The 25,568-nt window shown below is 45.7% G+C and overlaps 1 protein-coding gene across 1 annotated transcript; it reads left to right on the forward strand.

Annotated features, from left to right (window-relative positions):
- Positions 1-600: 600 nt before the first annotated feature.
- Positions 601-23,850, forward strand: Tmem39b (transmembrane protein 39B). The gene is made up of 9 exons (XM_005395040.2): positions 601-683; positions 2,789-2,915; positions 3,422-3,641; positions 4,145-4,228; positions 4,549-4,703; positions 15,478-15,814; positions 16,768-16,955; positions 20,311-20,431; positions 23,403-23,850. Exons 1-9 carry the CDS (start codon positions 680-682, stop codon positions 23,643-23,645), a joined length of 1,479 nt encoding a protein of 492 aa, XP_005395097.1. The 5' UTR covers positions 601-679; the 3' UTR covers positions 23,646-23,850.
- The last annotated feature ends 1,718 nt before the right edge of the window (positions 23,851-25,568 follow it).

Consider the following 25,568-nt stretch of genomic DNA (forward strand, 5'->3'; position numbering starts at 1 on the left):
CAGAGCCAGTATGTGACATAAGGTGAGGGCAGTGAGAATGAACAAACAAAATGAGGTAAGATAGTAGAAATACCTAGAAGTTAGGATCAGCAAGTCTAGGTCAAAGGTTGGGTGTGTACTATCCAAGGGAAAGATGAAAGCGACACTCAGACTTTGGGGTGGTCCAAAGTGCAACAAAGCCCAAGATGAAAGCGACACTCAGACTTTGGGGTGGTCCAAAGTGCAACAAAGCCCAAAGCCCAAGAGAAAGATGAAAGACCGACTTTGGACGCATCGAGGATGAGGTGCCCGCGAGCTGCTCGTGGATACTGACAATCTATCTCCAACAAGAGCAAAGAGATGGTTCCGGCCTCTCCTTAGAGCCTGAAGAGGCAGCACGGAAAGAACAGGAGATGGGTTCCCATTCCTTTCGGGTCTACTCCGCACCAGCTCCAAGAAGGGCGTGGGGGACCGCGAGACAAAAGACCGCTTCTGCATCGCCTCGTCCCGGCGGCCCCTTTAAGAAGCGCGCTCCAGGGCTCCAGCCCGCCTTGTATGCAAATTTAGCGGCGAGGCGGGAGCGCGCAGCTGATAGCTGGAGACTGGGCTGCGGCGGTTAGTCCTCTCCCGGCCGCCGTCGCCTCCGACATATTGCCCGCAGGAGCTGCGGCGACGAAACGGAGAGCGCCGGGGGGAGGAGATGGGTGAGCAGAGTGGGTCAGACCTCGTCCCGGGAATGAGCGGGCGCCGTGGCCAGGGTGGCCAGGCTACTAATTGCTGCCCCAGGCTGACTGGGTCCCGGCGAGGGACGGGGGAGGGGATGCGGGTGCAGACGGGACACCGCCCCCTCCTGTCGTTTTGCGAGGTGGGGCCTCTGTTGTGGGGGCGGGACATTGGGTGGTGGGCGGGGCCTCCTCATTGAAAAGGACTTGTAGGGGCTTGGCCTTTGGGGAGGACCCGCTCTGCTAAACGGGGGCGGGACTCAAGAGTGGGCGTGCCCGACGCACCAAGGGCGGAGCCTCTGGGCTGTGGGCGCGTGTGTGGAGGCGAAAGCCTTGGGTTGGGAGGGCTTATTCTGCAGGCGGTGGGGCGGGAAGGATCCCTTTCAGACCAAGGGAGGCCATTCTGCAGCGGGGCTTCTGGGCTGAGAAAGCTTTTACTGGCTGCTAGGCGGGGTTTCTGCGCTGACAGTTGTGTGTAGGAGGGGCTTATGGCTTGAGGTTTATGTGGGGGCAGAGCTTCTAAAGATGGCAGAGTGGGTGTGGGCAAAGCTTCTGGCCCGAAGGTGTTTGTGTGGGGTTTCCTAAACCAAATGTGATAGTGTGTGAACAGAGCTTCTGGTCTGGGGAGCTTGTTGCGAGCAGAGCTTTAGAACAATCTTTTTCTTGGAGACTTGCGGTGCAACCACCCGAGTTGAGGGGCTGAGGCCTGGTGTGTTTATTTCTATTAGTAAATGTTTGCAGTACAGGATGATTGAGTTCCTCGTGGGGAGTTGGGACATGCACATGACAAGTCTTAATTCTTTTTACCTACCTCTCCTCCCCCTGCCATCCCCCTTCCCTCCGTCTCTTGGTCCCCTTCCCATCTCTGTCTCCTTTGTTTCTTTTCTTTTCTTTTTTTGGTACCAGGAATCGAACTCAGGACCTTGCGCTTGCCAGGCAGGCGCTTATGCCGCTGAGCTATATCCCCGGCCCTGTATGTTTCTTACTGTTTTGTATTTTTGAGTAGAGGCTGCTGTGTTGCCATTTGGAGTGTAAACAGGTTATAACTTTGTTCAGGTTCTTAGGTATTTTGTGCAGGATAGTGGTTTGGGTCTTGGCTGGACTGCTCAGTCTAGGAAAAGAAGTTGTGAATTCAAGTTTTGAGTCCACAACCACAGAATTCTCCCAGAGCCCACATCTTTGACCCTGAAGTCAGGGCTTGAGCCCTGCTCATGAGATACCAGGACTGAGCCTCAGGGTCTTGGAGGAAAAAGTGGGCCTCAATGGTGCCCAAAATTTTAAGCCTCCAGGAACTTGTCCAGATGGGGCCCAGTGAGTACCAGAGTTGAGAGCGCAGGACTCACATCCGGGTACTGTCCCTGACACAGTGCAAACTCAGCTTCCTCATCGGGAAAACATGCCTTTCTGGGCTCATTAACTCATCGGCATATACTTGCTGTGCATTGTGATAGGATTAGGGGAAACAGCAGTGAAAAATATGTAAGGTTCCTGACCTTACTGACCTTTCATTTTAATGAGTCGGTAAACATTTTAACAAACAAGAGAATTCCAGGAAGTGAATTGTGTGTGAAGGGGACGAAATGGGATGGAAAGTCATGAGAGACCTACTTCAAAAATGGCAGTCAGGGCAAGTCTCTCCAGACAGAGTACACAGTACCTGCAAGAGGTACCAAGACTCTTGGCTGCTGAGAAGAGAAAGGCCAAGACAGCTACAGCATGGGAATAAGGTTGAAGAGGTGAGGTAGGCAGGGCCAGATCATAGGCCCCATTAGCATTAAATAATAAATGAGATATTAGGTAATAACAGTTATCTAATATCATTGCTGATATCTTTTTTTTTTTTTTTTTTTTTTTTTTTTTTTTTTTTTTTTTTTTTTTTTTTTGGAGAGAAAGGTCTTAGTATGTAGTCTAGGCCCAGCCTTGAACTTGCTAGCCTCAAATTCCAACTTGTCAGGCTGACCTCAAACTCCTCCTGCCTCAGCCTTCTAGGCGCTAGAATTTCAGGCTTGTCATCATGCCTAGCTTGCTTTTTTTTCCTTGATATATGCCCTCTGGTTTGAACATCTGCTTTGTGTTGAGTCCCACAGGAGGTCGAAGAGGTCCCAATAGGACATCATACTGTCGAAATCCACTTTGTGAGCCAGGATCCTCAGGGGGCTCTGGTGGGGGCCACACTTCCAGTGCGTCAGTGACCAGTGTCCGTTCCCGCACCAGGTAAACTACTTTTCTGTCTCCTCATCCCTCAGTGTGGCATTGTGAACAAGGCTATCTTTGACTGCGTTTTGAGATGCAATATCCTAGATGCCTGGTGGGGGGATAAAGGGGAGTGAACAGCATGAAAGATACAGAGAGCTCAGTTGAGGTGGTTACTTGGACAGATGCAGTGGGACATGGTAGAATAAGCCCAAAGTCCTTGATTTTTGCCCCTCAGTTTTGTTCCTGATTTGCTGGTGACTTGGACACATTGCCCTTTCTCCGTGGACCTCCTTTTCCTCATCTATAAAACTGGACCTAATAATTCCCTCCTGGGGGATATTGGAAAACCTTAATAAAATTAGGGCTAGGAAAGACTATTGGCTTTTCTGCCAGACAAGATTAGAAGGGCTTCATGCTTGTTATGAACTGTTTTTCTGATCTTACCCTGTAATCCTGTGCCCCAGAAGCTCTTCCTGGTAAGATTCTCAGCTCAGCCCCCCTTGTTATTCCTTTCCCATCCCCAGGAGCAGTTCTGGGACAGGCCTTGCCAGTCCGCCACTGGCCACCCAGACAGTTGTGCCTCTCCAGCACTGCAAGATCCCTGAACTGCCTGTCCAGGCCAGCATTCTGTTTGAGTTGCAGCTGTTCTTCTGCCAGCTCATAGCCCTCTTCGTCCACTACATCAACATCTACAAGACAGTGTGGTGGTATCCGCCCTCCCACCCACCCTCCCACACCTCCTTGGTAGGTGCCCAGCCAGGGCTAGGGTGTGTGTGTGTGTGTGTGTGTGTGTGTGTGACATTTGATTTTAGTTTAGCATAGTCTGTCAAGCATCACTGTGCACTTGGCCCCGTCTAGGGGTATAGAGGGAAGAGGAAACCGATGATTCTTCCATATTCCTAGTGTGCTTAGGACTACACTGGATCTGACAGTTTTGCCTGAAAACACTCAAAGTCATAAGTGTTTTCAGTCCTTGCATCCAATGCAAGGACAGGGCCATGAGTGTTGAGAGCCAGAGGGCTCACACTCCACTTTCTTATCATCAGGGACTGTCCCACTTCTCTTCTCTGGGTCCTGTTCTATTCCTCTAGGTAATTTTCTGGCCTGACTCACCTGGAGGCCAAGGAAGGTCAGAGAATGGGGACAGTCTCTGTGGAAAGAACTGGGTAGAGGGAGGTGGTGGTATGAGAAAAGCGCATGTATGGGAAGAAGACCTATGTGACCCCCAGGCCTCTGCCCCTTGACAGAATTTCCACCTGATCGACTTCAACTTGCTGATGGTGACCACCATTGTTCTGGGCCGCCGCTTCATTGGGTCCATCGTGAAGGAGGTGATTGGGTGCTAGAGGCTGGCCAGGGATTTTGGGACTCCCTTTTCCCTTGGGGGTGCCAAGGAAACACACCCACTCTTTCAACCCTGAGGTATATCCTTAGGGCTCCCTTTGGACTTGTTTGAAGAACATTAATCACATCCCACTGGCTCTCGCAGTTTACTGGGCATCAAAGTGAAAGGTTCACCTTGCCAGGTTCTACCCAGCCGGCTGCATACCTTTCCCTGGGAGGGATCACAGGCTGTGATGGGTGGAATTTGGGCACAGTCGCTGTGGCCTCCATCCAAAGCCCCATCCCATCCTATTTCGCCCTGACCCAGGCTTCTCAGAGGGGGAAGGTCTCCCTCTTTCGCTCCATCCTGCTGTTCCTCACCCGCTTCACCGTTCTCACGGCAACAGGCTGGAGTCTGTGCCGATCCCTCATCCACCTCTTCAGGACCTACTCCTTCCTGAACCTCCTGTTCCTCTGCTATCCGTGAGTACCCCTCACTTCAACCCTCACTGCCTCTGCCTTTTAGTATGGCTAGGTTGTCTGGCCTCCATATCTGGAAAGACTCTCAGGCAGGCAGTGACAGTATCCTCTCACATTATATAATGACAGCCCCCTGAGGTAGCCCTCTTTTGTAGGACTGAGGTGGCATAATTTACCCCATCTCCCATTGATGGGGAGATAAGAACGGGACTCAAATCTAAGTATATATCCCAAAGGAACATGCGGGGAATGCTTTATCTCCCTATTTTCCTTTCTTCTCTCTCTCTCTCTATTTTTTTTTTTTTTCTGTCTTTCTCTGTATATCTCAGGGTTTGTGTAGTTTCTTGGGGCTCCCAAGTCTGTGTGCCGACACGCCACTGCATGTTTGCATGTCTCTGTGTGGGTGTCTGTGCACGAAGCAAACGTGTACGTATGTGGTGTCCACATGTGCATGGGTGTGTGTATATTATTCTCGTTCTCCTGTCTGCTTAGCTCCTTCCATCTCATCAGAACCCAGATTGGTGAGGATGGAGAAAGAGTTTGTCGAGAGAGCCCAGGACTGCTCCTTTCTGTCCTCAAATTGAAGTTTGGCAAGGTGTCTCATTTGACTGCCTGGGGCAGGTTCCTGACTGCCCAGGCATTTTCAGTCATTTCTCAACCCTGGTTCATGAACTGCCTGAAGCTGAGCCAGCCCTGGTTCCTGGGAAGCTTCAGAGCTGGACACTTCTCCCTTTCTGTTCTGCATGACTGGTTGAAGTCTCATCACACTTGTTTCAATTATATCTAATTTTTACTTATTAGAATGACACGTCTTCTAAAAACATTACACTCTACAGAAGGGTTTGTTGTTGTTGCTAAAGCTGGGGATCAAATCCGTGCTTGGCAAGCACTCTACCGCTCGTCTACATCCCCAGTGCTCTGTAGAAGCTTTTAACATAGAAAATGAAAAGACCTGCATAATCTCAGAAATCCATTAATCATTTGCAATATATTCTTCCAGATTTTTTCTGAGCAGACACCACACACACACACACACACACACACACACTCTCACACTCTCTCCCTTCCCGCCATCCATCAGTCCTTCCTTTTTTTTCAGTGCTGGGATTATATATTGAACTACATCCCCAGCCCTTACTTACTTATTTCTTCATTTTATTGTATTTTGAAAGAGGTACTTGCTAAGTTGCTAAGTTCCCCAGGCTAGGCTGGAACTTGTGATTGTCCTTGCCTCAGCCTCCCAGAGTTCTGTACATGTTTTTTTATTAAGTAAAAATAGGTTTATGATATATATGATGTTGTATAGTTTACTGCACTTTACACATAGTCATACAACTTGGGTATTTTTTCCATGGGAATACATGAGTATGGCCTCATACTATTCCATTGTATAAAATTTTCACAGTTTGATTTATTTGTCTTCTGTCAACTTTCACTTGTTCCTAGCCTTTCTTTATTCTTAACAATGAGGCAGCCAGGCATGGTCACGCATTCTTGTAATCCCAGCTTGAGAGGCTAAGGCAGGAGGATTGCCACAAGTTCGAGGCCAGCCTGTGCTACATAGTGAGACTCCGTCTAAAAAAAAAAAACAAAACAAAAAAAAACATGAGGCACTATATTCTTGTACACTTACCCAGTATTGTTGTACCACTGATTTCCAAAAGTAGAGCCACTACACAAAAGGTATGGTATGTCCATTTACATTTATTATAGATATTAACAAATAGCCCTTCAAAATAGTTGTACTGGGGCTGGGGATTTAGCTCAGTGGCACAGTGCCTGCCTGGCAAGCGCAAGGTCGTGAGTTCGATTCCCAGTACCGGAAAAAAAAATAGTTGTACTGTTTAAAATTGTCAGTAGTTGATTTAACACTATGGTTACTATTTGAATCAGGTGTGATGGAGCACACCTGTAATCTGAGTAGTCTGGGAGACTGAGGCAAGAAGATCACAGATTAAAGCCCAGGTAGTGTAGCAACTTGGCCCGAATTTGTCTCAAAGTAAAAGATTTTTTAAAAGGGCTGGGAATCTACCTCCATGTGAAGACCACAATTTCAATATTCAGTAGCACATACAAACACAGAAAAAGTGTGGGTAGTTCTTGATGAGTTGCTCTCCTTGGATACAGATATCACCCATGTCCATATTTTTTATTTAATTTTTAATGATAAAAATTTAAATCTAGTGCTAAAAAGCTTGTAATGAGAAGCAGTGACCTCCAACCACACCTCCAGACTTTTAGTTCCATTTTCAAAAGGAGTGTCTTTCAGTTTCTGGTTTTGAGTGGTTTTTGAGTTATTGTATCCTTATACCTTTGGTTTTACTTTTAAAATTATTTACTGTTTTTATAACTGGATAATAAGTTCACACAGTTAATATTCCAACAGTAGGAGACTATGGAGTGAAAACCTCCCCTTGACTGCTGCCACCCAGCTACCTCATTTTCTTTCCATCACCAATGTTTCTGGTTTCGTGTCTGTCTTGGAAATAAATGTTCTACAAATATACTAGAATACCACACACAACACACATGCATACACACACTGATTTCCTGTAGTGACAAATAAAGTTGAGGTTTTTCTTATTTTTGTTTTTGTTTGTTTTTTGAGACAGGGTCTCACTATGTAGTTCAGGTTGGCCTTGAACTCACTGTGTACTCCAGGTTGCCTTCAAACTCACAGGGATCTTCCTGCCTCAGCCTCCCAAGTGCTGGGATTATAGGTGTGCACCACCACTCCAAGGTCCAAATAAAGATTTAGCTCACTCTCTCATCCCTTAAAGTATTTGATAATCACTATGATATTTAGTTTTCTGTTATCTTGTTTTGTTTGTTTGTTTTGTGGTAGGAGGAATCGAACTCACAACCTCACGCTTACCAGGCAGGTGCTGTGTTGCTGAGCTAAATCCCCAGCCCCCCAGTTTTTTGGTTTTTTTTTTGTTTTTGTTTTTGTTTTTTTTGTTTAGTTTTCTGTTATCTTTGTCAATAACGAAAGTATGCTAGGGGCTGGGGGTATAGTTTAGTAGTAGGGGGCTTGCTTAGCATGGGATGTGCAAGCCAAGGATTCCATCTCTAGTGCTGTCAAGAAAAAAGCACTTTTTTATTCCATCAGTAGTAGTTCCATGTGGCCAGCCGTGGTGGCGTATGCCTGTAATCCCAGCACTCCCAGCACTCCCAGCACTTGGGAGGCTGAAGCTGGGAGATTGTTGCGAGTTCGAGACCAGCCTGGGCTACAAAGTGAGCTCAAGGCCAGCCTGAACTGCATACTGAGACCCTCTCTAAAAAAGAGAAAAAAACAAACAAAAGACAGTAGTTCCATGTGCTTTGTTTTGTTTTTGCAGTACTGGGGATTGAACCTGGGAGCACTGAAGTACATCCCTAACCCTTTTTAATTTTATTTTCAAACAAGGTCTTGCAAAATTGCCCAGGCTAGCTTGAATTTATAATCCTCCTGCCTTAGTTTTCTGACTAGCTAGGACTACAGGTGTACAGCACTGCACCAGGATAATAGTATCTTCCCTATAGTACAAGAGAAGAATATTAGGAACCCTACCCATCAACCTGTCCTCTCGTTTCTCCTCAGTTCCTGGCAGCTGTAATCTTTTATATTGTCAAACTTAACATTCAAATGCTCCTATATGACTATGTTTATATCTTCCATTCTTTGTCTAAGGTTAATTCTAAACATTAAACTGCAATAAATAGCCTTAATATACTTATGTGTATGGCAGTATTCACTGCAGGGCCTGGTAATATACGTAAACAACATTCCTTCTTTATAGTTGCTGAGTTACCATCTTAAAGAATGTTCCTAGTGTTAAAATGAAATGGTTTCTCTTTTCGTAATTCCATTAATTGCTTAAAATCGTGTCACATTTTAATTTGCTTCACATTTAGATTGTAACTTTCTTATATAACTTTTTATTTATCTTGGAGTTTCTAATTGCCTTTCTCTTTTCTTGTTAACAAAAGAATGATGTGCCTTCAGCAAACCCTCAAGTTTATCCAGCTTCTCAGTCATGCTACCTGTTGCCTGGAGTCCATTTCCCCTACCCCAAGACATCCTTCCTGGAGGCCTCCACCTTCCTGCTCCAGTCTGGAGTGGTTGCTTTTTAGGCCTGCTGTACAGCTCTCGGCCTGGGACTTCCCTTCGCTGCACTCCTGGGTTGGATCCACTGTTGCCTGGATCCCATGTCTTCCTCTTTCTTGGTTTTTCCCCTTATTTTGCTGGAGTGCATACCAGGTAATTTCTTAACAGTGGGTGTGTGGGAAGTATATATATTCTGAGTCCTTGCATATCTAAAAATGTCTTTATTCTGCCCTCAAACTTTATTGAATATATATTTCTAGGTTCAAATTCATGTTTTCTCAAAGTTTTGAAGGTACTATTCCATTATCTTTAGCATCCAGTGTTCCTAGTGATAAGTCTGATATCATTTTGACTCCAATTCCTTTATACATGACTTGTTTATTTTCTGAAAGCTTTTAGGAATTTTCTGCTTACCTTTCGATTACTAGAGATTTCACAAAGATGTATCTGGTATGTAACTTTTGTCAATCATTCTGTCAGGACTCAAACTTATCCTCCTGCTTCAGCCTCCTTAAATGCTAAAATTACAGCCATGTACCACCTATGACTCTTTAACCTGGAGATTTACTTATTTCTTTAGCTTAAGGAGATTTTCTTGTATTATTTGCTTTGTAATAGCTTCTCCATCTTTTCCGTTCTCTCTGGACTTCCGTTCATCAAATGGTAGACCTCATAGGTTGATCATTTGCTTCTCTTATATTTTCCTCATATTTTCCATTTTTCTCTCTGTCTCTCTACCTGTCTCTCTCTCTCTCCTCTCTGTCTCTTTGCTTGGCCTTAGGAGTTTAACTTTATCTTCCAGCTTTTTTAGAGATTTTTTTCAGCAATCATTTTTCATCTCTGAGTCCTCTTGTTCTTTTCTCATAGCATCCTGGTCTTGTTTTTAAAACGTCAAGGCCAGGGAGATAGCTCAGTGACACAAGCATCTGCCTGGCAAGTGCAAGGTCCTGAGTTTGATTCCCAGTACCAAAAAAAAAACCCCTCTCACGTTCCCTCAATTTTGTCTTTACACTGGGACCAATTTTTCTGTTTATGCTGTTCCTTTCCCAAGTAGAGTTCATTTCTTTGGTTGTCTGGATTTAAGAGTGAAGAACTGAGTAGCAGGAGTGTATTTTCGTTCCTTCTACATGGTTTCAGTGGGTGGGAGGTTTGACTAGATTTCTAAACACATGGGCAGGATGCTACCTGGTAGCCTCTGTTTTAGGAAATGTAAGGTTCCAGGTGTCAGGCTGTGGGCCCCCATAGATCAGAAAGGGGTAGTAATGCTGCTTTGAAGATGCTCCCATTAGCAGGGCGTGGTGGCTCATGCCTGTAATCCCAGCACTCGGGAGACTGAGGCAGGAGGATCATTGTAAGTTCGAGACCAGCCTGGGCTACAAAGTGAGCTCAAGGCCAGCCTGAACTGCATAGTGAGAGCTTGTCTCAAGAAGACAAAAAACAAAAACAAAAAACAAAGATGCTCCCATTAGAAACTTCAATTCTCCTCACATAGTTTCTTCAATTTCTTTTGAGAAAAATCCTTTAGAGTGGGTTGTATGAGGTGAGTAGGGAATAAAAGGACTGACTCTTACATAAATAAATACAGACATTTCTGTATTTCTCAAGGCTGTTTGTGCAGCCTTACATCTCATGTCTATGCTCTATGAAATGTGCCCCTTTCAAGCCAGTCTCTCAGATCACTCTGGACATACCACTTCCCAACCAGCGCATCCTCTCATGTCATATTCTAGATCTGTGCTGTCCAGCTAGTTCAGTGGTCACTAGCTGCCTGTAGTTCTTGAGCACTTAAAATAGCCTACTCTAAATTGAGATATGCTGTGAGTGTAAGATACATACCAGCTTCTAAAGACTTAGTACAAAAAAAAAGTAAAATATCTCATTAATAAATACTCACTGTGGGCTGGGGGTATAGCTCAGTGGCATAAGCACCTGCCTGGCAAGCACACAGTCCTGAGTTCAATTCCCAGTACCAAAATAAAATAAAATAAAATAAAATAAAATAAATAAATACTCACTGTATGTAATACTTTTCTGTGGGTTGGGTTAAGTAAAACGGAGTGTTAAAATTAATTCCATCTTTTAACATGGCTACTAGAAAGTTTTCAGTTGCCCATGTGACTCCGTATTTCTGTTGGAAAGCTCTCTGGTCTAGGAGGTAGCTTCTTCCCCTCTATCAACATACCTCCATCTGCTCTGTCAGTTTTGTCAGGTATTTGAGTACTGATGACCACCCTCCCATTTTTTTCTTTTTGCTCATGTGTATTTATTTTCTACTTTTACACTGTCATGAGTGAGTGGAGGGCAGGGGAGGGAATCTGCCATCTTGCACATAAAGGTGCCTCTAACTTGTAACTTGTGAGAGCAGTCACTTACTGGCACCAAATAGTTTAGTTGCTCACAGGACCTCTCTGCAGTTCTTAGAAGCAAAACCAGGGAAATTCTTAAGTACTTGCCTGCAAGATAGAGTCTGAGTCCCTAATATCTTCTCATAACGCCCTCCCCACTCTTTTTCCCACCGGGTATCTTGACGAGTGTTTTGGGAATTCCATTTCAGTCTTCTTTCCTGTCCCCACAGAATCACTGGCCTCTTTATTTTCTAAACAAAATTGTATTGATCTTCTATTCAGAGCCAGCCATCATGCTGGAGGGCTGTTGCGAGGACTGGGTGAGAGTATTTATGAAAACATTAGTTTAAGGCCTGGCTGAGAGAAAAGGATCAATATAAGTTGTGTAACTGTATCACGTGGGGCAAGTTAAGGAAACTGAAACTCATAGAAGTTAAATAACTTGTCCTAAATCACAGACCTAGTAATAGGCAGAATAAGATTTTAATTCAGTTCTCTTTGGCCCCAAACATTATGCTTTTTTATTTTGTCTTTTTGAGACAGGGTGCTGGGATTATAGGTGTCCGGTACCATACCCAGCTAGGTTTGGTTTGGGTTTTTTTTGTTTTTTTGTTTGTTTGTTTTGTCTTTTTGAGAGAAGGTCTCGCTATGCAGTTTAGGCTGGCCTTGAACTCACTTTATAGCCTAGGCTGGCCTCGAACTTGCAGCAATCCTCCTGCCTCAGCCTCCCGAGTGCTGGGATTACAGGTATGTGCCACCATGCCCAGCTTAATCTTTTTAAAAAATTTACTTTTTAAAATTTTTTTAGGGTTTTTTTGAGATAGTTTCTCACTGTGTAGTTCCAGTTAGCCTTAAAATTGCTGTGTAGCCCAGGCTGGCTTCAGACTTGCAGAGATCCTCTTCCCTCAGCCTCTAGAGTGCTGGGATTACAGGCATGTGCCACAATACCCTGCTTTTTTTTTTAAGAGACAGGATCTTGCTGTGTTGCCCAGAATGACCCTAACTCAGTCCTGCCTCAACCTCCTAAGTAGCTGGCATTTGCCACTGCACCCGGCTAAGGTATTGTACTTTTGACTCTAATTCTCTAAGTATCTTACTTAATGTCACCATAGGAAGAATGAGACAAGAAAACAAAAGCCCAAAGAGGCTGTTATTTGCCCAGGGACAGATATTCTTTCTTGGGACCCCAGAAAAAGAAAGAAATTGTAGTTCAGAAATGTAGCACTAGCTAGGGGTGGTGACCCATGCCTGTAATCCCAGGACTCAGGAGGCTGAGGCAGGAGGATTACCATGAGTTTGAGGCCAGCTTGAACAACAGTGAGACACAGTCTCAAAAAAAAAGTAGAAGAAGAAATGTAGCATAGTACATGCCTGTAATCTCAGCTCTCTGGAAGAGTGAGGCAGGAGGATCCAAGATTGAGCCCAACTGGGCAACTTAATGATTGAGACCCTGTCTCAAAAAAAAAAAAACCTTGAGGCCAGGCATGGTAGCACATGCCTGTAATCCCAGCACTCAGGAGACTGAGGTAGGAGGATTGTTGAGAGTTCGAGGCCAGCCTGGACTACAAAGTAAACTCAACACTAGAGGCTGGAGATTTAGCTCAGCAGCAAAGTGCCTGGCAAGCACAAGGTCGTGAGTTCGATTCCTGGTACCGGAAGAAAAACAAACAAACAAACAAACAAACAACGAAATCTACACTACCCTGAACTGCACAGCAAGACCCTGTCTCAAAAAAGAAAGAAAAAAGTTGGGGGCGCTGAGGATGTAGCTCACTATGATGGTCCTGGATTCAGTCCCTAGTACTGAAAAAAAAAAAAGCACTGTCACTGACCCTAACTTTTAGGGAATAGCCCAGGGCCCCTCTTGGGGGGGTAGACCTAGAAAAATTGAGAGGCCTCAAGGTAGAAAAAAAAAAAGAACTCTACCTGGACATGGTGGCACATTCTTGTAATCCCAGCACATGGGAGGCTGAGGCAGGAGAATTACCATGACTTTTGAGGCCACCTTGGGCTATAGTGAGTTTAGTTTTTTTTTGAGAGGGGGTGCTATAGTGAATTTAAAGGGAACCTGAACTATAAAGAGAAACCCTGTCTTTTTTTTTTTGGTCTCTAAAAACCAACTAAGCCAGGTGTGGTAGCACACGCCTGTAACCCCAGTACTAGGGAGGCTGAGACAGGAGGATTGCCATGAGTTTAAAAAAAAAACCCAAGCACTTACCCACTTCTTATAATTATAATCTTCCCTTGGTACTCTGGAGGACTCAGTTCCAGACACCCCAGATACCAAAATTAGAGACTGCTCGAGTTGCTTTAAGATGTGTAGTATTGGCATATAACCTATGCACATCCTCCCTGTATACTTTTTTTTTTTTTTTTTTTGTCTTTTTGAGACAGGGTCTTGCTATGCAGTTCAGGCTTGCTTTGAGCTTACTTTGTAGCGCAGACTGGCCTTGAACTCACAAGGATCCTCCTACCTCAGCCTCCCAAGTGCTGGGATTACAGGCGTGCACCACCACACCTGGCCTTCCTGTATACTTTAGTAAGTAATTATTTCTACATTACTTACAATACCTAATACAAAATAAGGCTTTTTTTTTTGTACCAGGAATTGAACTCAGGACCTTGTACTTGCCAGGCAGGCGCTGTGCCACTGAGCTATCTCCACAGCCCTAATGCAAAATAAATGCTTGCAAAAGTCACTGTATGCTTAAAGCAGGTGTGTTTAACCCCTCTTTTTTTCATGAAGAGGAATTGTCTCGGGCTGCATATAAAATAAATAATATAGTTAGTGTATATAAGTAGCAAAACTTTTAAAAATATTTTTATTATAACGTTAAAAAGGTAAAAGAAGAGCCAGATGTGGTGACACAAGCCTGTGCCCCCAGCACTCGGGAGGCTAAGGAGGAGGACCACTGTGAGTTCAAGGCAGCCTGGGCTATATAGTGAGACCCTATGTCAAAACAAACAAACAAAAAAGGAGGAGCAGGGAGTGAGCCACAAATTATACAGTACCTCCCTGGTTCAGAGATTGACCGTGAATAAATCCTGTAAATGTTCAGTACAAATGCAGACGTGCCCACACCATAGGCCTGATTACATATCAGTAGTGCACATCAGTAACCATATAGTATTTCTTTTATTTTTCTGAGACAGGGTCTCACTCTGTAGTTCAACTTGGCCTTGGACTAACTGCGTAGCCCAAGCTGGCCTTGAACTCGCAGTGATCCTCCTGCTTCAGCTTTCCAAGTAGTGGGTTTACAGGTGTGCACCACCGCACCCAAACATTTCTTTTTCGATGTGTATTTTCAGTCCAAGGTTACTTGGATCTGGAGAGGGACGATCCACAGTATGGAGGGCTCACTGCATTCTCGCAGTCTATGGGCCTAGCTAGTTTCCTGCTCATACAGCACCAGCCATTCACTCAAAAATACATCTTGATTGCTGAACATGTGGACACACACCTGTAATCCGAGTGACTTGGGAGCCTGAGGCAGGAGGAACACAAGTTTGAGGCCAGCCTGGGCAACTTAGTGAGCCCCTATCTCAAAAACAAAGCCTGGGATGCAGCTAAGCGGTAGAGCCCTTGCATAGCCTGCCCAGAAGCCCAAGTTCAGTTCCTAGTATCACAAAAAACAAAGCAAAACAACCTTAATTAACCTTAGCACTAACTGAAGGGTGCAGCTCAGGGGAAAGGACTGTACTGTTCAAGAGTCTGTTTCACCACTGGCACAAATTAAATATTTGTAACTGTCCAGTGCAAACTAAAGAGCTGCCTCTTCTACATGCACCAAATCATAAAATTTATACTTCTGTTGCACCTTGTACACTTTTAATTAATTAAATTGGTTTTTTGAATATCTGTCTTGATCTTTGGTACCAGACGGAGCTGGGTCTGAGCCCCAGCTGTATTTCTTTCTTGTTAATTGTGTAGCTATTTAGGAATTTACTTCATCTCTCTGAGCCAAAGCTTCCTCAGCTAAAAAGGGGACCAAATGCCAGTATCTAATTAATGCTGTGATGACAAGAAGAAAGAAGGTGCATGTAAAGCATGGAACATGGGCTGGGCCAATGCATGGGGACTTGTACGATTGTTACTAACTGTCACTGCTAGACAACGGGGCAGGGGCTTGTCTCTTGCTTCTTACTGTGTGCCCAACCGCAGACATACTCAGTGCTAAGACATGTTCAGAAACCGTTGGATGGCACCATAGATGAATGAAGGGTGGGTGAATTTCCCTTGGGGCATCCAGGAAAGCTGAGGCTCAGAGAAGCGCAGAGCCCTCATTTGAGGGGTGGGGCCCGAGCCCACGGGCAGGCCTCTCCTCACTACTGTCTTCCGCAGCAGGTTTGGGATGTACATTCCATTCCTACAGCTGAACTGTGATCTCCGTAAGACAAACCTCTTCAGCCACGTGGCCTCCATGGGGCCCCGGGAGGCAGTGAGCGGCCTGGCAAGGAGTCGGGACTACCTGCTGACACTACGGGAGACGTGGAAACAGCACACGCGACAGCTCTATGGCCCAGAAGCTATGCCCACCCATGCCTGCTGCCTGTCACCCAGCCTCATCCGCAGTGAAGTGGAGTTCCTCAAGATGGATTTCAACTGGCGTATGAAGGAAGTGCTTGTCAGCTCCATGCTGAGTGCCTATTATGTGGCCTTTGTGCCTGTCTGGTTTGTGAAGGTACACTGCTCAACCCAGGGAGGGACGGGGCCTGGCTGGGCCCTTACCTTGCTGCCTACCCCCTGTGAGCCCTCCTGCTTGCATAAACAACTGCTGTTTTTATGGGATTTCCCACCTCTTCTCTAGAAAGCAAGAGTGATTACTGTCTGCATTTTAGAGTACAGAGAACAGGACTCCCTGAAAAGACCTGCCTAAGCTCACTCAGCCACTAATAACAAAGAGCAGTAATTTGTACAGTATTTCGGTAGCTGTTTTGATACAGGCATGTAACAATGTCCTGCCTTATCCTTTAGTAAGGAAGGCAGGATTCATCCAGATCTGAATGACTCCAAAAGTCTGTGTATAGCCTCCTGGAAGGTACTTCCTCAGCTACAGCAGTCTTAAAACATTCCTGCAGGCTGGGGATACAGCTCAGTGGCACAGCGCCTGCCTGGTAAGCGCAAGGTCCTGAGTTTGATTCCCGGTACCAAAAAACAACAGCAGAAAAACATTCCTACAGGATGCATTGTACCTTAAGATTTGAGGTTGGGGGAGTTAATGTCTACTGAATACCTACAACACCTGAGGAACATTCATGTATATTATAATCTTCCTGATGCCTTTCGGAGATGATTGGTGGTTACTCTTTTTTTTTTTTTTTTTTTTCTATTTTTCTTGTTTTTTTTTGAGACAGGGTCTTGCTATATTGTTCAGGCTGGCCTCAGATTCACTGTGTAGTCCAGGCTGGCCTTGATCTGGCAGCCATCCTCCTGCCTCAACCTCCCAAGTGCTGGGATTATAGGTATGCCCCACTGTGCCCAGCCTCCTTTGCTAGGTTTTTGATTCTTGATTTCAGGCCATGATGAGTCTCCCCAGCACTGTCCCAACTTCTGAGGGAGGCAGAATCAAGGAAGGGAGAAGGAATGAGGCTATTATGGGCAGCGCAAGCCTTACTCACCTCTTGCTATCCCCAGAACACACATTACTATGACAAGCGTTGGTCCTGTGAGCTCTTCCTGCTGGTGTCCATCAGCACCTCAGTGATCCTCATGCAGCACCTCCTGCCTGCCAGCTACTGCGACCTGCTGCACAAGGCTGCTGCCCATCTGGGCTGCTGGCAGAAGGTGGACCCAGCACTGTGCTCCAACGTGCTACAGCATCCGTGAGTTGCCCTCCTCTGCTCTGCTCCACCCCACCCTCCTGGTCAGCATCTGGAGTCACTTGCCCACCTGCTCGTTAACTCTTCAGCCAGCCAGCAGACAGCTGTTGAGTGTGACGTGTATTTTAGGCCTGTGTCCAAAGCAGGGTGTGGTGGACCCCAAGATAGAACAGGAGGGAGGAACAGAAAGGAAGAACATAGCTGAATGTGAGGGTCAGCGTGTCTCTAGCTCCCTAGAAGCCCTCTGGAAAGCTTCTTTACAGGACTTTCCGGCTCACGCACTGAGTCCTGCCAGCCTTTTCTGTTCCTCTCTTAAAGCTTGCGGTACACTGGCAATGGGAGGTGAGCAGGTGGTAACTTCAAAGACTCATCCACTTCCTCATTCATTGACTCCTTAGTTCGCTCACGGACTAGATTGCTCAAGCACACGAACATTCACTGCTCACCTCCTGTCTCACCTGTTCACTCATCCACTCAGCTGTTCGGTTGCCTGTTCTGTGAAGAAACATTTACTTCTACCCATTCTATTCCAGGCCTGGAGCTGGTGTATCAGGCAGGGAGGTTGTACTTTGATCTGTAGGCCAAAGAGAGCCATAGAAGATTTTGAACTCGGGTGTGGTAGCCCACACCTATAATCCCATCTCTTGGGATGCTGAGGCAGGAGTATCACCTTGAGTTTGAGGCCACCCTGGCCTAATCCTTAGGTACCAGTGAAGAATGAGCCAAGCTAAGGGGAGGGCAGTCCAGCACGTTGGAGGTCCTGAGCAGGGTGACATCTGCCCCTACTCTGGCCACAGTGCTGTGCTACCACTAGGCCTCTTTTGCCTCACTCATCCCAACTATCTGTATGCCTATTTGTACAGCCCTTTATCAAAGTATTTTTTCAACCCAGATGATGCTAACTTTCCTGGCTGTGTTCCCCCACGAGACTGGAAGCTCCTCAAGGACCCCTTCTGAATCACATTTGAGTCTTAGGCCCAGGACAAGGCTTAGCAGAGAGGAAACCCCTGGAACATGTTTGTAGAGATCGGTGCACCAAGGATCAAAAGTATAAAGGGAGGCCACAAATTCAAGCCTTCTGGTGTTGGCCCTCTGTGCCAATCAGGGTCCCTTTTGTGCTCTGTCCAGCTGATCCAGAAAAGTGAGGAGACTTGACAAACTTACCAAAATTGTGCTTAGCTTAGCCTCAGGCTCCGAGGGGAGGGAGGAGTAGAAAGATAGAAAATAGTTGAATATGAGGATCTACTGTCTGTGGCTCACTAAGGCTTTTGGTTAAGATCCAAGCTCCTTCACAGGGCTGATGCACTGCATGCTGCCAGCCAGCCTTTTCTGCTCACCTCTTGCCGTTGCGAAGTTCCTACTTTGCCCTGACCATCCAGACCTCCTCCAGTCCTCATGTGCTTTATGTGCTTTGGCACCTAGGCTTTTCCGCATCGGAACTCTCTGTCCTTCTTGTGCTGCTTAGCTCTCTTTAGCACTTGGCTTCCTCCAGGAACACTTCCCTGACCACCTAGAATGGGTTAGTGTCCTCCTCTCCCTTCAGTACCCGCTGGCACCACACTCATTGCACTTCATGCTTTCTACTGAGTTTGCTTAGTTTCCTGCCCACTCTTCCAGGACTAAAAGCTTCTGGAGCCCAGGTCTCTTGCCTGTCTAGCATTCAGCTGTCTTCTCCCTCCCGCCACAGTGCCTGGCTTAGGATAGGTACACTGCAATTTTTGTTTTGTTTTGTTTTTCTATGTAAAGTCTTTTATTTTTAAGGTAAAATTTATATAGAATGAAATGTACAAACTGCAAAGAGTACAATTCTTTGAGTTTTGATAAAGTCATATACACCCAGACAACTTACTCCATCAAGGTACAGAACAGTTCTAGCCCCTCAGGAAATTTCCTTGTGGCCCTTGTGAATTTCTGCCCCCAAGACTGTTCTGCTTTATTTTATCATAGGTTAGTTTTGCCTGTTCTAGAATTTCATTTAGATGAAATCGTAAATAGTTACTATTGTGCCCAGTTTCTTTCATTTAGCTATTTCTTATCTTTGAGGTTCATCCTTGTGGTTGTATATAACATAGTAACTACTTTTTAAATGAATGCAGTAGCCGGGCATGGTGGTGCACGCCTGTAATCCAAGCACTTGGGAGGCTGAGGCAGGAGGATCGTTGCAGGTTCGAGACCAGCCTGGGTAACAAACTGAGCTCAAGGCCAACCTGAACTGCATAGTGAGACCCTGTCTCAAAAAAAAGACAAAAAATAAAAAATAAATGAATGCAGTAACGAGGCGGGAGTGTACATTAGAAGGGAGATTGTAGTTCTCAGTCTCTGGTCCAGGACCCTGGGAGTTCCCAGGAAAACACACAGAAACGTTGGACGAAAGCTTTCAGTCTCATTCCATACACATGGGTCCTCTCAGTGCCAGGCTGTGTGGCATTCTTTGAGGGTACAGGGATGAACTGGATACCACCTCCTCTTCCTAGAGGGCTCCCAACCTCAGGAGGGATACAGACAGGAAAACAAATAAGTGACAAATGTTGGGAAATGTGGATCAGTAGCACTAGATTTGGGGGACAGTAATCAGATACTCAACTGGGGAGGTTGAGAGAGACTTTCTAGAGGAGCCCGGGTTTTGAAAGATGATACAAAGCTTTCCAGAAGGGTAAGGCTACAGGAAGGTCAGTCCCCTTCGAGGGGAGCGGGCACTGACTTGAACAGAACAGTGTGCTGGGAGGGACTGGAACAGTTCTGAGAGGGTTTATGAGCTGCATGGCGGGAGTCATGGGATGCCACAAAGGATCTCAGAGGCCATGCGAAATCTATCCATGGGGCACTAGGAAGCCTTCAGCACCATTTAAGGAGAGCATAGTCCTGCTCAGCCTGGTATTTTACAGAGACCACTCAGATAGCTGTGTGGTGGACTGATTGGAAGCTAGAGGTGAGACCAGATGAAGCCAAGGCATCCGGAAAGGAAAGAGGGCTTTTGTTACCATCTCTCAGTCCTAGACCATCTGACTCCCTCTGCAGTAAATGTCTTAGGATTCTTGCCTACTTTACAGAGGGGACAACTGAGTCCTAGAAAAGGGAAGTCACTGTGTCTAAGCCATGGGAATGTTTTTTATTATTGTTTTGTTGTTGTTGTTGTTGTTGTTTGTCTTTTTGAGACAGGGTCTCGCTCTGCAATTCAGGCTGGCCTTGAGCTCACTTTGTAGTCCAGGCTGGTCTCAAACTCGCAACGATCCTCCTGCCTCAGCCTTAAGTAATGGGAATGGAAGTAGGACCCTGGTGATAGTTCAGTGCCTAACCTGTGGTACCCTTTTTCTTGGGTGAGCCTGGGATAAGGGGTACTCTTGAACTGTGCCTCCAGGTGGACCGAAGAATGCATGTGGCCACAGGGTGTGCTGGTGAAACACAGCAAGAACGTCTACAAAGCAGTAGGCCACTATAACGTGGCCATCCCCTCTGATGTCTCCCACTTCCGGTTCCACGTGAGTCTCCTCCTCTGGAAGGGAGGGCTGGGGCCTGCTGTAGCAGGCAGGGGATGGGTGGGAATCAGCAGGGAGGAAGGTAGACACAGCGAGAGAAACCTACTTTCAGTATTTCCCAGATCCAAAGGAAGACAGTGCACTCGTGCAGCACAAGGAAAGCTACACAGCTTAGCACTCCATACTCTAGCTCAGTTGGTAACAGACCTTTCAGAGCATTGGATGAAGAAGATCATACAATAAAAGAATGGGTTGTTGGCAGTTAAAGTGACAATGATTACTCCTTGCTATTTGGTAGACACTGTGCTAAGCACTTCCTACACACTCCGCCATTCAGTGTTGCCGACAAATTTATGTATGAGAGAATTGCCAGAGCTAACCCTGGTTTTAGATACTGAAATTGGCTTAAGGACTTTAGCTTAAGAATACCTTAGGGGGAAACTTGGGAACTGATAGTGACATGTAACTCAGCACGGTGGAACAGGGGTGCTCAAAATCAGCTAGGTTAGTGTTCTCTATTTCTTCTTTTTTTTTGCTTTTGTCTTTTTGAGACAGGGTCTCGCTATGCAGTTCAGGCTGGCCTTAAGCTCCCTCTGTAGCCCAGGCTAGTCTGAAGCTTGCAATAATCCTCCTGCCTCAGCCTCCCGAGTGCTGGGATTACAGGTGTGCGCCACCACTCCTGGCTGTTCTCTATTTCTTTTGGGTGGTTTTTTTTGTTTGGTTTTTTCTGGTACCAGGAATCGAACTCACAACCTTGTGCTTGCCAGGCTGCTGAGCTAAATCCCCAGCCCTCTATTTCTTTCATTTGTGTTTTTGAGATAGGGCCCCACTATGCAGTGCAGGCTGGCCTTGAACTCACTGTGTATCTCAGACTGGCCTTGAACTCATGATGATCCTCCTGCCTCAACCTCCCGAGTGCTGGGATTACAGGTGTGCGCCACCACACCCAGCTTGTTTTTCTTTTAAACTCCTTTAAAAAAAAAAAACCCTGGGGCTGGGGATTTAGCTCAGCGGCAAAAGCGCCTGCCTGGCAAGCGCAAGACCGTGAGTTCGGTTCCCGGTACCGGAGAAAACCCCAAAAAAAAAAAAAAAAAAAAAAAACCCTTTTTTCCAACATAGAGACCAAAGTCCAACTTACAGGACTTCATGACATTGCTCTGTTTAAAGAGATTGGAACTCCCTTAATTTCCCACTGACCTCTGCTAAAATGCCTAAGGGATCACATGGAAACTGGGGCTCTGTACCAGGGATAAAGCTGAGCGGTACAAGCACCTGCCTGGCAAGCGCCAGGTCCTGAGTTCGATTCCTGGTGCCAAAAAAAAAAAAAAAAGAAAGAAACTGGGGCTCTGAGGATCACAGTTTGATGCATTACTTATCTGAGCTCTTACTGGAATTTCATAGTTGAGAAACACAAGGCTGAGAGAGGGAAAGGGTTTACACAATCTTTTTTTTTTTTTTTTTAGACCTGGTTTCACTATGCAGTTGGTCTTAAACTCACTTTTTATTCCAGGCTGGCCTTGAACTCACAGTCATCCTCTTGCCTCAGCCTCCTGAGTGCTAGGATTATAGGTGTGCACCACCATGCCCAGCTGATTTACTCAGTCTTGTGTCCTTATGGATGCAGAACTGAGCCTGGCACCTGGTCTCTTGAATTCCAGTTCTTGCCACCAATCTTCCCATCCTTTTTTTTTCTTTTTCCTTTTTTTTTCTGAAACAGGATCTTGCTATATAGTGCAGGCTGGCCTTGAACTCACTATGTAGCCCAGGCTGGCCTCAAATTCATGGCAGTCCTCCTTCCTCAGCATCCCAAGTGCTGGGATTATAAGCATGTGCCACCAAGCCCAGCTATCTTCCCATTTTGTAAGCAGCTCTTCAGGTTTAGCTCTCTTGGCCCTGCAGGATCAAGGCCCTACACATAATTTTTTTTTTTTGGTACTGGGAATCGAACTCAACCTCTGCTTGCCAGGCAGGTGCTGTGCCACTGAGCTATATCCCTGGCCCCAAGACCCTAGACATTAAACACACTTTTGAACTTACAGAAAATGTTTCTTGAGTTACATTCCACATTGCTCTGAAACACCAGGTAAGAATTAAGGTGTTGTTATATCCCCTAGAAGCTTCCAGCCTAGCTAAGGATGCTATGCAGGAAATAGATATACTGAGGCGATAGAGTATGCAATAATTTTCCACACAAATACCACAAGATTCTGATTTGTTCAGACCCCAGTACTTAGGAGGAGGCATATAAAAAAATGTTGGCATGTGTCAAAATACCACATTGAAACCTAATATTTCATGAAATTAACAGGTTAATTATTAAATAATTATTAAATAATTATTAATATTAAATAATTATTAAATAATCTTGACATGGTAGCACATACCTGTAGTCTCTTAGCACTTGGGAGGCTGAAGCAGGAGGATTTCTGTGAGTTCAAGGCCAGCCTGGGCTACATAGTGAGTTGAAGTCTAGCCTGAGTTACACAGTGAGAGCTTGTCTCAAATAATAATAATCTAGAAAAATAAATATATAAGTAAAAGATGTTGATTTTAGACCAGAAAAAGTTTGAAAAAGTAAACAAGACTTCTCAAGAAACGATTGCTGGGCCAGATGTGGCAGCCCACGCCTGTAACCCCAACACTCAGTAGGCTGAGGCAGGAGGATCTTTGGGAGTTTGAGACCAGCCTGGGCTACAAAGTGAGTTCAAGGCCAGCCTGAACTGCATAGTGAGACCCTGTCTCAAAAAGACAAAAAATAGGTAGGTAGGTAGATAGCAAGCAAGCAAGCAGCAGCCTTGTCAGAAGGAACACCACAAGCAAAGACAGATCAGGTGGCAAAGTCTGTGCCCAATTCTGCAGTCTTCCAACCAAGTCCTCATGGGGTCCCAAGAGCTTTTCCCCTTCACTGGCCCACCCAGAATCCCCCCATCCAAGATGAGGCACATCTTCTAGCCCATGCCTGTCCTGTGGGCAGTTCTTTTTCAGCAAACCTCTACGGATCCTCAACATCCTTCTGCTGCTAGAGGGCGCTGTCATTGTCTACCAGCTCTACTCCTTAATGTCCTCTGAAAAGTGGCACCAGACCATCTCACTGGCGCTCATCCTCTTCAGCAACTACTATGCCTTCTTCAAGCTGCTGCGGGACCGCCTAGTATTGGGCAAGGCCTACTCGTACTCAGCCAGCCCCCAGAGGGACCTGGACCATCGGTTCTCCTGAGCACCCGGATGACCTCAGGGACAGTATCCAGGCTTCAGCCAGGGGCTCCCTGGCAAGGGGCTGTTGGGGAGGATTAAATAGGGAGAAAAACAAAAACAAACAAAAAAAAAAATCCACCAGAGCTTTGTATTTTTGTTACGTACTGTTTCTTTGATAATTGATGTGATAAAAAGAAAAAAAAGTCCTATTTTTATATTCCCAACAACCCTGTGTGCTGTGGTTCTTTCCCTTCTTGACCTCGCCAGTGTACAAAGTGGGGCGGCACAGAGGCATGGTAGTAGTTGATGCTATTGACTGAGTGCTTGCTGTGTACCTGAGGCTGCTCTGTATATTTTCACACCTTGTCAGGCTGACTTAGGACAACCCTACCAGGTGTGTGCTGTCACTACTATACATGAGCTAGAGCCCAAGAGCTATAGGGATTTCCCTTGGCAATGTGGCTAGGAAGTGGTAGAGCCAGGACTTAAAAAAACACCTGAAAGCCAATAAACTGTCGTAGAAAACATGATGTCTTGATACTCCCAGCATATAGTTCCTGCAGCCTTGTTTGCCAGGTACTGTTTAGATGGTGAGGATGCTAAAACAGAAGCAATACTGTGCTGAGCTGAGTAAGGTACAAAGTAGTACAAGGGCGAGAATGAATGGCTAATGCTGTCTGGCCGCCTTGGAGGAGCAGCTGGTCTAGGTTGTATTAGTCACTTCATAGATGGATAAGAAGAAAGGCATTTCAGAGAGAGAAAAAGGACACATGCAATTATCTGGTGTATTTAGATTTATTCCAATACTGGAGATTGAACCCAGAAAATACTGTCATCCCCTTTTAATTTTTATTTTGGAACAGTCTTGCTGTGTTGCTCAGGCTGGCCTCAAACACGAAATCCTGCCTCAGCCTCCCAAGTAGCTGGGATTGTAGGTATGCGCCATTGCACCTGGCTGTTGTGTGTTTTGGGAGAGTAAGAAGATTGTGATTTCTACAGCAGAAAGGATAAGGAAAGAAGAGTAAGAATGTGGCTGAAAAGTGCAGCAGAGGCAAGGTCGGGGAAGACTGATGACCCTAGGTTAGGGACAGTGTATATGCAGGGCCAAATGCTAGAGTGGAAACAAACTTTGTAGGCCCCAACTTGATGAGGGCCTACCTATAATCTTGCCTACCCAGGCAGCTGAAGCAGGAGGATCACAAGTTTGAGACCAGTGTGGGTAACTTAATGAGACCTTGGGCCAAAATAAAAGGCCAGCAGGGTGTGGGGGTAGCCTGGTTGTATAGTGCTTGCCCAGCATGTGCTATGTCCTGGGTTTTATTCCCAGCACTGCAAAAATAGCAAAGATGTTTAGAAGGTCAGCTATTGAAGGGTTCAGGAACTGGAAAGAGGAAATGCAGACGGTATAGCCCACATTCCCTGAGTTCTCGCCAGAGTGTACACACATGAGCTTAGTATTGGATGGGAGACAGGTACCTCAACATATTTTTTGGTGCCTGCAGGCAGACACTGGACTAAATACTGGGATAGTTACAAAGACAGAAGATTTTGTCCCTTCCCTAGACACCTGGGAGAGATGGACAAACCTTGTGAACAAGTTAGGGTGTGAAGTGCTAACGAAAACAAGGATCCAGCCACGTGTAAATACCACATTGTTTCTCTGGTGCGAGAAACCAAAAGTGTAAATAAGGACCAAAATGTACAATACATATTGTGAAATAGAAAGCAAATGTTCAAATGGCTTGGAAGAGGAACTAGGGAGGAGGGAGGGGGAAAGAAAGGGGAAAGAAAAAAATAGAAACAGCTTTTGTAAATAAGGAGGGGAAGAGGAGTTGAAGGGAAGATAGAGGAATGGGGAAAAAAAAAAGTTACTACAGGTACAAATTCTCCATGATGAATGTGATCATTATGTGTACCTAAAATGTACTAATAAACTTAATTTTTT

Source organism: Chinchilla lanigera, unplaced genomic scaffold (assembly GCF_000276665.1).
Source record: "Chinchilla lanigera isolate Chin_1 unplaced genomic scaffold, ChiLan1.0 scaffold00051, whole genome shotgun sequence".
Taxonomy (NCBI): Eukaryota; Metazoa; Chordata; class Mammalia; order Rodentia; family Chinchillidae; genus Chinchilla; species Chinchilla lanigera.

Bases quoted from the DNA above. Each gene is read 5' to 3' on its own strand.
- Tmem39b (XM_005395040.2), top strand. The intron at 3,642-4,144 runs GTAGGTGCCCAG...GCCCCTTGACAG, and splicing joins CACCCTCCCACACCTCCTTG to AATTTCCACCTGATCGACTT. The intron at 4,704-15,477 runs GTGAGTACCCCT...CTTCCGCAGCAG, and splicing joins CTCCTGTTCCTCTGCTATCC to GTTTGGGATGTACATTCCAT.